At 41.3% G+C, this 11,634-nt stretch overlaps 1 protein-coding gene and 1 pseudogene across 6 annotated transcripts in view; one reads left to right on the forward strand and one right to left on the reverse strand.

Annotated features, from left to right (window-relative positions):
- Positions 1 to 249: 249 nt before the first annotated feature.
- The window catches only part of ZNF790 (zinc finger protein 790), a 22,845-nt gene continuing 11,460 nt past the window's right edge, over positions 250 to 11,634 (reverse strand). For 2 of the 5 annotated variants that reach the window (XM_032249360.1, XM_032249364.1), the window contains exons 2-4: positions 7,715 to 7,797; positions 5,369 to 5,464; positions 250 to 1,965 (exon numbers count right to left, since the gene is read on the reverse strand). In XM_032249360.1, the coding sequence (XP_032105251.1) occupies positions 284 to 1,965; positions 5,369 to 5,464; positions 7,715 to 7,797 (1,861 nt within the window). In that variant the 3' untranslated portion in view covers positions 250 to 283. Of the gene's footprint in view, positions 1,966 to 5,368; positions 5,465 to 5,753; positions 5,875 to 7,714; positions 7,798 to 9,524; positions 9,652 to 11,634 lie in introns of all 5 variants that reach the window. The other 3 variants (XM_032249361.1, XM_032249365.1, XM_032249363.1) reach the window with 3 other exon arrangements.
- LOC116530905 lies at positions 8,625 to 9,072 on the forward strand (annotated as a pseudogene). The gene has a single exon (XR_004260171.1). The product of XR_004260171.1 is annotated as a 40S ribosomal protein S12 pseudogene (transcript).

Genomic DNA, 11,634 nt, shown 5'->3' on the forward strand with positions numbered 1-11,634 from the left:
TATGCAACATCTCTGATGAGAATGTTTTGAGTATGATTCAAAGAGAATTCATGCTATCATATAAAATTTTACACTGATATTCCGTAATTGATAACTGATCAGTAATTTCTTTCCTATATTGATTGCATGATGAATTCTCTGCTGCTGCTGCTGCTAGATGTATTGGGTGCCGTCAAAATGCTTCTAATATTACTTACATTTGTAGGGTTCCACAAGAGAAAAAAATAAACAAAATTAATGGGTTATGAATAAAGCCTTTCCTACAGTTGTATATAATAATATGTCACAAGAGTGAAATGAAGTGAGAGCTTGAAGAAAATGCTTTCTCAAAATCTTTAAATTCATAGGATTTCTCAAAAGTGTAAATATTCTGGTGTTCAGCAAAGTTTGAATCATGACAAAAGGTGTTCCCATAGTCTGTCCATTCACAGAGATTTGCACCATTATGAATTTTTTGTTCAGCAAAATATGAATGGTGACTAAAGATGTGGCTACTTTTCTTGCATCCATAAGGTTCTCCATCAGTGTGAATTCTCCTATGTCGTGTAAGCTGTGAACCCCAGATAAAAGATTTCCCACATTCTTTACATACATAAGGTTCCTCACCAGTATGCATTCTCTGATGTCGAGTAAGTTGTGAACCCCAGATAAAAGATTTCCCACATTCTTCACATTCATATGGCCTCTTTCCAGTATGAATTTTCTGATGTCGATTAAGTTCTGAACCACGAAAAAAGGTCTTTCCACATTCCTTACATTCATAGTTTCTCTCACCAGTATGAATTTTCTGATGTCGATTCAACTCTGAGCCATGAGGAAAGGTCTTTCCACATTCTTTACATTCATAGGATTTCCTCTCATTATGAATTTTCTCATGTTGAGCAAGATATGAAGCCCAAGTAAAAGTCTTCCCACATTGCTTACATTCATAAGGTTTCCTACCAGTATGAATTCGCTGATGTCGAGCAAGGTGTGAGCTCCAGATATAGGCTTTCCCACATTTCTCACATTCATAAGGTTTCCTACCAACATGAACATTCTGATGTTGAGCAAGATTTGAACCACGAATAAAGGCTTTTCCACATTCCTTACACTCATGAGATTTCTCACCAGTATGAATTCTCTGATGCTGAGTTAGATGTGACCCACGAGTAAAAGCTTTCCCACACTCCTTACATTCATAAGGTTTTTCACCGGTGTGAATTCTCTGATGTTTAATAAGATGTGATCGCTGACTAAAGGCCTTTGTACATTCACTACATTCATAGGGTTTTTCACCGGTATGAATTCTCTGATGTCGAGTAAGATCTGAGCCACAACTAAAGGCCTTCCCACATTCCTTACATTCGTAAGATTTCTCACCAGTATGAATTCGCTTATGGACACTAAGTTGTGAATGAAATCTAAAGGCCTTTCCACATTCCTTACATTTAAAAGGTTTCTCTCCGGTATGAATTCTCTTATGACCAGTAAGACTCGAACGTAAACTAAAAGACTTCCCACATTCTTTACATTCATATGTTTTTTTAACAGTGTCAACTGTCTGATATTGAGTAACCTCCGAATCGGAAAGAAAGGTATTTCCACATTCTTTATCTTCACAGAATTTCTCACTTGTGTGAATTAACTGATGTTGAGTACGATCTGAGCCAGAAATAAAGGCTTTCCCCAATTCTTTAAATTCATTCAGTTTGTCTCCTGTGTTAAGTCTCTGGTGTAGATTAAAGGCTGGGTGTCGGTTAAAAGTGGGCATTTTAACATAGGTGAGTATCCCCTGCTTGAAACATTCCTCTTGATTATCTTGTAGTGTCTGAAACTGAACATTGCCTTCCCAATCACCTCTAAAACACAAACATTCAAGGCTGTGGTTTTTACAAATTTTCCTTATTTCCAGTTGGGCTATTTCTCTCTCAAAAATGCCATTTTTTGGTAATAACTTCTTGATCGGACACCTGGATTGCATGTCTGAAAAATAAGAAGGTAAAAACATACTGTTTTACATACAAAAAGAAATAAAACTTTTTTTTTTAATTTCTTTTTTTTAAAGACAGGATTTCACCATGTTGGTCAGGCTGGTTTTGAACTCCTGACCTCAGGTGATCTGCCCCCCTTGGCCTCCAAAGTGCTTGGATTACAGGCATAAGCCACCACACCCAGCCGAAATAAAACTTCTAAAAGAGATACAGAAAATCTTGAAATAAATCATATCAGAAGTGAATGGCTTAAAAAATTCTCAAATATGAGAAATATGAAAAAAAGGCAAGACGTAAGTAGAAATTTAAAAGAAATAATACAAGTTGAGTCAAATGATAAGTATATATATATATACATTTTTTTTTTTTTTTTTTTTTTGAGACGGAGTTTCGCTCTTGTTACCCAGGCTGGAGTGCAATGGCGCGATCTCGGCTCACCGCAACCTCCGCCTCCTGGGTTCAGGCAATTCTCCTGTCTCAGCCTCCTGAGTAGCTGGGATTACAGGCATGCGCTACCATGCCCAGCTAATTTTTTGTATTTTTAGTAGAGACGGGGTTTCACCGTGTTGACCAGGATGGTCTCGATCTCTTGACCTCGTGATCCACCCGCCTCGGCCTCCCAAAGTGCTGGGATTACAGGCTTGAGCCACCGCGCCCGGCCATGATAAGTATATTTTATTTTGATCATATTCATCTGAGGAGCTCAATAAAAAATGATTATCCAGGTACCACCTTAGCAACAGAATAACAACTCAGAAAATATCTACAAGTTTTAAGTACTATGATGAATGTCTTATATAATTCAGAGCTTAAAAATATTAATGCTGGGAAATAGCAGAGCAACAGTCTAATATGAGGGAAACAATCTCATCCAGAGTTACCAAAGTACTAGGATCTCAATATCAGGGTATGATGCATTTAGGTTAAAGGAGATAATGATGCATGATAGTTCAGAAAGAAAAATAGTTTGAAGGCCATGTACAATTATTCACACCTGTAATCCCAGCACTTCAGAAGGCTGAGGCAGATGGATTGCTTGAGTCCAGAAGTTTGAGACCAGCTTAGGCAACATGGGAAAACCCCATCTTTAAAAAAAATTAGCCAGAAGTAGAGGTGCATTCCTGTGCTCCCAGCTAATTGGAAGGCTGAAGTGGCAGGATCACCTGAGCCTAGGAGGTCAAGGCCGCAGTGAGCCATGATCACATCACCGCACTCCATCACGGGTGACAGTGTAAGACCCTGTCTTAACAACAACAAAATAGTTTGAGATTTTGTTCAAGGGAGAAGGACTCTGGCACAAGCTAAGAATAATAGGACTTTTCTGTGACTCATTTTTTTATATGTATTTAGGATCAAGTACAATTGTCATATGATTGTGGTATTAATTTTTCTTGGGAGACAGAGCAAGTACTCCATCAATGACTGAATGAATTGAAAGGCAGTTTAGTTATAAACTATGACCAGTAATGTATGGCAATGGAAAGACAACGAACTGCAGTTTCAGACTCCAGTTCTGTTAACTCAAAGAAGTTTTTAGGTGATTGGAAAATTACTGAGCTTGACTGAATTTTCCACATTATAGAAAGGAATAAAACATCGCTTTGCAGAGGTCTGTTGCAAGGAATAATACGCTACTTCTATTAACTGCCTTACATAGGATAAATGTTGAATAATCTGTAGATGATGATTACTGTTAGAGAAGAAAAGCTGGAGAATACAGGGAACCAGGCAAGCCAGGGTTTGTCTTTTTTTGTTGTTTTTTGGTTTTTGGTTTTTTTTGAGATGGATTCTTGCTCTGTCACCCAGGTTGGAGTGGAGTGGCGTGATCTTGGCTCACTGCAACCTCTGCCTCCCAGGTTCAAGCGATTCTCCTGCCTCAGCATCCTGAGTAGCAGGGTTTACTATTTTTAGTAGAGACAGGGTTTCGCCATGTTGACCAGGCTGGTTTTGAATTCCTGACCTCAGGTAATCTGCCCACCTCGGCCTTCTAAAATGCTGGGATTACAGGCATGAGCCACTGCGCCTGGCCGGACTTGTTTTTTATGACACCGTGTTCTCCTAGTTGTACTTCATGAGCCCTAACCTTTCTTCTGCCACTTCTTTCTCACTGTGACCAGAAACTGTTTTCACCTATTACTGTAATTTTCAGCTAAGCAGCCTATTAGGTCCTCTCTTAATGTAGAGCCCTTTATGCAGAAATGTATGGCCATGTTCCAGTCACAGAAGAGAACAAAAAGTTTCTTAAGAGATTACATATTCTTTGTTAATTCTTCTAAGCCTAAAATGAGAAAATCCATAAATGTTGATCAAAAGAATGAACTAATGAATGTAGCCAATGTATAAGCAAGGAGAAGCCAGGAAAGATGAGAAAAATTCAAAAGGGATGGGTAAAAAAGGTTTTGTTTTGTTTTTACCGAATGAAGAATTTTATGAATATCTAAATTTAAAAAAACAGAGATGGAAAGGAACCTGATCCAAATCACAGATAAAATAAGGGCCACTGGAGAAAAGAACGGCACTTACCTTTTTGTTACATGAGTGAAAAAATAAGAGCACAAAAATCGAGTGGTATTTGGAGTCAAGAGAAAATTCTTTTGGAAAAGGTTTTGTCTCTATCTAGGTCTCAGGACTTTATCAAAGATTTTTGGTATTGGTTGGTTTTTTTTCTTTTTTTTTTGAGATGGAATCTTGCTCTGTCACCCAGGATGGAGTGCAGTGGCATGATCTTGGCCCACTGCAACTTCTGCCTCCCATGTTCAAGCGATTCTCCTGCCAGAGTCTCCCTAGTAGCTGGGACTACAGGTGTGTGTCACCACGCCAGCTAATTTCAGTATTTTCAGTAGAGACAGGGTTTCACCATGTTGGCCAGGTTGGTCTCAATCGCTCGATCTCATGATCCGCCCGCCTCGGCCTCCCAAAGTGCTGGGATTACAGGTGTGAGCCACTGCACTCAGCCAGTTTTTGGTCTTGGTCTTTTTTTTCTTTTTCTTTTTGAGATGGAGTCTCACTCTGTCAACTAGGCTAGAGTGCAGTGGCACAATCGCAGCTCACTGAAACCGCCGCTTCCCAGGTTCAAGCAATTCTCCTGCCTCAGCCTCCCAAGTAGCTGGGACTATAGGCGTACGCTGCCATGCTTGGCTAATTTTTTTTTTTTTCAGTAGATATGGGGTTCCACCACATTGCCCAGACTGGTCTCAAACTCCTGAGCTCAGGCAATCCGCCCACCTCAGTCTTCCAAAGTCTAGGATTGCAGGTGTGAGCTACTATGCCTGTCTCAGTTTTTGTTCTTAAAGGGATAAACCAGACCAATATTTCAGAGGTGTTGCTGCCTCATTATGCAGCTGAGCTGTTATCCACAATGACGGCCTCCTTGTGCCTGTTCAGCCCTCACTCACCTGGGCAAGGTCCTCTTGTCTCATCCCTCAAAATCTTCCAGGGCTCTTTCCCTTTCTCCAATAAAGAGAACACATCTGGCTGATAAATGCAAAGACCTGCTCAGAAGATAAGAAACAGCAAAAAATCACATGGTAAAGATTCTAAAATTTGCAACTAGTTCCTTGGTTATTAACGAAAATAAACAATTACAGGCAGGGCAGAAATAAGTTATAAAGGATGGGAAAGATGGAGGTGCCCACTGATGATACCTATTGCCAGATTTACAAAGCACAAACCATTTCCCCAAAAACAAAGGTCAGAAGTTACCCTTTGTGTTTTAAAACACAATTAAAAACTTCACAATACAGAAAGCCCAAATTTCTAAGAACAAATGCTGAATCTTACCCAGTGAAACCATGTTGCTGTAGTTCTCCAACATCACATCTCTATATAAATCCCTCTGTTTCAGGTCCAGGCCCTCCCACTCCTCTTGAGAGAAATCTATAGCCACGTCCCTGAACATCAACTGTTGAAAGAACAAGTCCAAATATTAATGGTGATATTTTTAAAAATAATAACCCCTTTTAGATCAAAGGGGAAAAGTTGGAAAGGGGCACTGCAGGGAGTGGGGCACATACTGGGCAAAAGCTGGAGTTGGCTGCCTGTGGTTTTGGGGGAAATGACATGGGAGGGAATAAGGGTGACTAAAGCTGAGTGCCTACATGTTCCTTTGCTTTTGTTCTTTTCGAGACATACTTGTTCTGTCACCCAGGCTGAAGTACAGTAGTGTAATCTCAACTCACTGCAACCTCTGCCTCCCAGGTTCAAGTGATTCTTGTGCCCCAGCCACCCTCACAGCTGGGATTACAGGTGCACACCACTGCGCCCAGCTAATATTTTTCTGTTTTTAGTAAAGAGGGGGTTTTGCAGCGTTGATCAGGCTGGTCTCGAACTCCTGACCACAAGTGATCTGCCCGCCTTGGCCTCCCAAAGTCCTAATGAGCCACTGCACCTGGCCTACATGCTCTTAAAAACTCCTGTTGCTCAGTCACCACATCTTTATGATCTTCAAATCACAAATACCAAAACATCAGAATGGCAGCCCAGAATAACAGATATTATATGAGGTTTTTGTGGATACCACTGAGAGGCTACACCAGCCGGGAAGAACTAAACCCAGATTTATTATGTGAGAAAAGTTGGGGGTTTTGTTGCTTGTAAGCAGTCTTTACTGGGCACAAACAGACTTGTGCACACAGAGTCTTTGGCCAAGGTAACTATTCTTTGCTTATGCTGCTACGTTTAGTTGAGTTTTCTGTTAGTTTAAATTGAGAGAATTCTCAAGAGATACACTCTTTGACTGAATATTATTTTCTGTGGAAAATATGTAGAATCTCCAGGTTCTTAGCTAAGCAGCTGACAATCAGCAAATTCAGTGTCATAAGTGATGACTGCGAAAGTCATCACATGAGTTTTTGTCAATAACAATGAGAGGCTATATCAGCCTAGAATAACTTATCCTGGATTGTTTTTTTTTTGTTTTGTTTTTTGTTTTTGTTTTTGTTTTTGAGACAGAGTCTTGTACTGTTGCCTGGGCTACAGTGCTGTGGCACAATCTCAGCTCACTGCAACCTCCATCTCCAAGTTCAAGTGATCCTCCTGCCTCAGCCTCCGGAGTAGCTGGCGCTATAGGCACCTGCCACCACACCTGGCTAAGTTTTTTGTATTTTTTTTTTTAGCAGAGACAGGGTTTTACTATGTTGGCCAGGCTGGTCTCGAACCCCTGACCTTGTGATCCGCCCACCTTGGTCTCCCAAAGTGCTGGGATTACAGGCGTGAGCCACCGCACCCAGCCTCGGATTGTTAATGATTAACCTCTCATTAATTTCCTGGAAAACCCCAGATTTCTGTGAACTCAACCTCCCAGAATATCCGCTAAGGAAAGCATCATAAAGTGCCACATACCTAAATGAATACCAACGAACTCCAACTCCCGTGTTGATTAAATATCCCATTCTACAGAGTAAATAAAAGCCTTTATGTAGCATGTCCCCTTTAATTACTGCATCCCATCTTGTTAAGCCATGGGTTTGAATCAAAAGTCTATACAGTTCCCCTTAAGGAAATGTATTTATTTTCTTCAGTGCTCTGCCAGATTGGGACACAGGAGATACTTAAAGCCCTGGTGGATAGATTTGGTCATACTGGTTGGAGATATCTAGGGAAAGCACTGGACTATTTCGCAATCATCACTTATGATGCTCAATAGTGATTCAGGCAAGCAGTTTAAGGATAAGCAATACAAAATATTCACATGATGTGATATAAATAGGTTATATTTTTGAAGAGAGGCAACTACAACTCACATGAGCCATGACTTAACATTCCAAGTCTACCGGTCCTCCTCTCGATTCTTCTGTTGGTGAAGCAATGTGCTGAGAAAGCAGAGCTAGAAGGAAAGAATCATGAGGTCAGGGCTTTCTCAGAGCTTTCAAATGGACAAATAGGAATGCCACCTTCTTCCTTGGACGCAGGTCAGAAGGAATCAATCTGAAGAAATCCTGGCCCTATCCAAAACCAGAGAGATTCAACAAAAGCAGGGTGGAGTTTCAGTCTAATTACTTATGCCAAAATCATGACATGGATCAGGATACTAGTAGATAAGTCAATTCTGGCTTGCCCTAAATTCATATATACATACATTAACCTTTATCCTCAACCCACTTATGAATGTCAGTTACTTGTCTCATTTAAAAGATCAGGAAATGGGCCACTTGCTCAAATTCACTATTAGGAAATATCATAGGTTTGCTGAATGCAAAGCTTGTTCACTTTGAATACTGTATTCTACCCTCTGGATTTCAGGATTTCTTATTTTACTGAATGAAGGATGAGCTGGGCCTTTCCCTTACAGGAGTAGCTATGATCTCTGCCTCCTATGTTTTCAGTGACACTAAGTCTCAGGATGGCTTTTTCATGAAAGGGACTCAAAGTTGAAAGGAAGGCTGTGTTGGGCAAGTAGTCAGTTTTTTGTGAAGCAAGTTTTTTTTGTTTTTTTCTGTTTTGCTTTGTTTTTTTTTTTGAGACGGGACCATGTTGGCCAGGATGGTCTTGATCTCGACCTTGTGATCCACCCACCTTGGCCTCCCAAAGTGCTGGGATTACAGGTGTAAGCCACCATGCCCGGCTGAAGCAAGTACTTTTATTAAAAAAATATATTGGCTCTTTTCCTGCCACCTCCAAGTCATGCGGAGGCAGAGGCTCGGTTGTGTCCAAGATTCAACTTCACCCGTAACCCACTGTCAGGGCTGAGGAAGGCACTGCTGCTGGAGGTGTAATGGACGTTAATACTGCTTTACAAGAGGTGCTGAAGACCGCCCTCATCCACGATGGCCTAGCATGTGGAATTCACGAAGCTGCCAAAGCCTCAGACAAGCGCCAAGCCCATCTTTGTGTGCTTTTATCCAACTGTGATGTGCCTATGTATGTCAAGTTGGTGGAGGCCCTTTGTGCTGAACACCAAATCAACCCCATTAAGGTTGATGACAACAAGAAACTAGGGGAATGGGCTGGCCTCTGTAAAACTGACAGAGAGGGGAAGCCCTGTAAAGTGGTTGGTTGCAGTTGTGTAGTAGTTAAGGACTATGGCAAGGAATCTCAGGCCAAGGATGTCATCGAAGAGTCCTTCAGATGCAAGAAATGAAGAAATAAATCTTTGGCGCGCGTGCGCGCGCACGCACACACACACACACACACACACACACATACACACACACACACACACACACACCCACACACACACATATAAAAGCCTCTCTGAATCTAGCTTTGTGCTTAGCACAGGGGAATTAGACCTACTGTCAAGGAATTCATAGTCAGAAAAGTAAACAAGCAATTACAATACTGTAGGAAATAAAGGTGATCATGGTTATAAAAGGAACCAACTAGTTCTAAAGAGCCCAAACCAAAATTAGTTTGTAAGAGAAAATTTCCTATAGGAGATGGTACTTCAGCTGACCCTTGAGGGGCTGTTTTATGTGGGAAACACACAAGGGGAGACACATACACAATACCTTTAAGGGTAAACAACCTTTATCCCACATAAATGGCAATGCGGATATAATAAGCGAATGATATAATAAGCACATTGCAATGGGAAGGGGAGAAGGGATTCACCAGACTACGGAGGATTCACCACCAGACCAGGAAGCAACAGCTTGGGCTCCAGAGTTGGCCACGCATCCATGCCCAGATGCGGAGAGGTCTCATGATGCTTCAGCACTGTCTGGGACCTTGGCTCTTTCTGTAACAAGTTGTTTGGCATTAGGCCCAGTCATGAGGGCCATTCCTGACTGGGCTCCATGAACACAAAAAAGTCAACCTGTTTTTGCGATCGTCTATTGTTTTTCAATAACGTATATGAATAGATTGAAACAGAGATTTCTCCGAAACAGTGCTGCATGAATGCTTCAGGGGGCTCACATGACCTGTTCCGGGACTTGGTGACCACTGTTTGTGTCCATGTTCAACTGAGTTCAAATTTAATATTTAGCTTTTCCTCCACAGGGCCTCACTAGAGAAGACAGGGCAAGGGGAGGGGAATCTCCTAGCGGAGGAAACAACACGTGCCAATCAAGCAAAGATAATCTTTGTGCATTCAAGGAACACAGAGTGAGAGGAAAGACTAGCGGCAGATGGGGATGTATAAAGCAGGGACCCTGTTAGGAAAAGCCCTAAAAAATAGGCTATGGAGTTTGGGCCTTATTTCAGAAGTAATAAGAAAGCATTCTGCATTTTTAAAGTAAGGTTTAAAACTGTTTCTAATTAGAGATACAACAAAATTGGTGTGAGAGGGTAGAGGGAAGACTGATAGACACAGTCTGAGGGGTTCATGAAAACTCCATGCAAAGCATATAGTACAAATTGGTCCTAGGAGACAGAGAGCTTCAGCGGCACAGAAGACTTGAAGCACTTTTCCAAGAAGAGTGAAGGGCTGGAGAATAAATTGTGGACTAAAACACATTTTGTGTTTGAGAGCATAAAGAACTTGAGAGTGACTATTAAACAGTTTTAAGGAAAAAAAACTAGTTCATTTAAATAATTAACAAAAATTTTTAGAGACAGGGTCTTGAACTGTCACTTATCCTGGAGTACAGTGGTGCAATCACAGTTCACTGTTGCCTCAAACTGCTAGGCTCAAGCAATCCTTCCACCTCAGCCTGCTGAATAGGTGGGACTACAGGCATGCACCACTGTGCCTGGCTAATTTATTTTATTTTTGTAGAGACAGGGTCTTGCTATGTTACCTAGGTTGGTCTCAAACTCCTGCCCCCCAGAAATACTCTCCCACCTTGGCCTCCCGAAGTGCTGGAATTACAGGTGTAGGCCACCATATCCAGCCAAGAACTAGATCTAAACCTGATATTCCTCCTCCTGGAAACCAAGTAGACAGAAACAAGAAAATAAAAGTAAATCCCAACCACTAGGAAACCGAGAAAATGAACAAACTCCAAATTATTTGGAGATGTGGCCAAGAGCAAATGGAAGAACAGAATGTGTGTGGAAGCCACAGTGATGCTACAAAGAAAAAAAAAATGAGAAATATCCGGTCCCCTGGGGAGTAGACCATATCCTGAATGAAAGTTTCTGTGAGCAGGAATGATATAAAAAGGAGGTGGCAAAAGGAGGCCTGAAGATGTCAGAGGGATTCAAGGTGGCAAAACATATTGGCTGTATTCTTTTTGTTAAAACAGATTTGTTGAGATGTAATTCACATACCATACAATTAAGCCATTTGCAGTGAACAGTTCAGTGGCTCTTAGTATATTCACAAATACATGCAACCACAGTCAATGTTAGAATATTTTCATCACTTCAAAAAGAAACTCTGTCCCCTGGCCTCCCCACTGCCACACTTGCCCCATACTAAGCCTTAAATAATGACTAATCTACTTTCTGTCTCCACAGATTTCCCTGTTCTGGACTTCCATATGAATAGAATAACATATGTGGACCTGCTACTGGCTTCTTTCATTTAGCATAAGGTTTCAAGTTTTATCCAAATTGTAGCATGTATCAGTACTTCATTCCTTGCTATGCCTGAATAATATTTCTGCTGATGAATAGACCACAGTTTGTTTACCCATTCTTCTGTTAATGGGCATTTGGGTTGTTTCCACCTTTTTTTTTTTTTTTTTTTTTTTTTTTGGAGGGGGTTTGTTCTTTTTTCCCAGGGGTGGGGGGAATGGGGCGGGCTGGGCCCCCCCCCACCCCCCCCTCAGGGGTT

The sequence above is a fragment of the Sapajus apella genome, unplaced genomic scaffold, assembly GCF_009761245.1.
Source record: "Sapajus apella isolate SASKATOON/1434 unplaced genomic scaffold, GSC_monkey_1.0 scaffold68, whole genome shotgun sequence".
In the NCBI taxonomy this organism is placed as follows: Eukaryota; Metazoa; Chordata; class Mammalia; order Primates; family Cebidae; genus Sapajus; species Sapajus apella.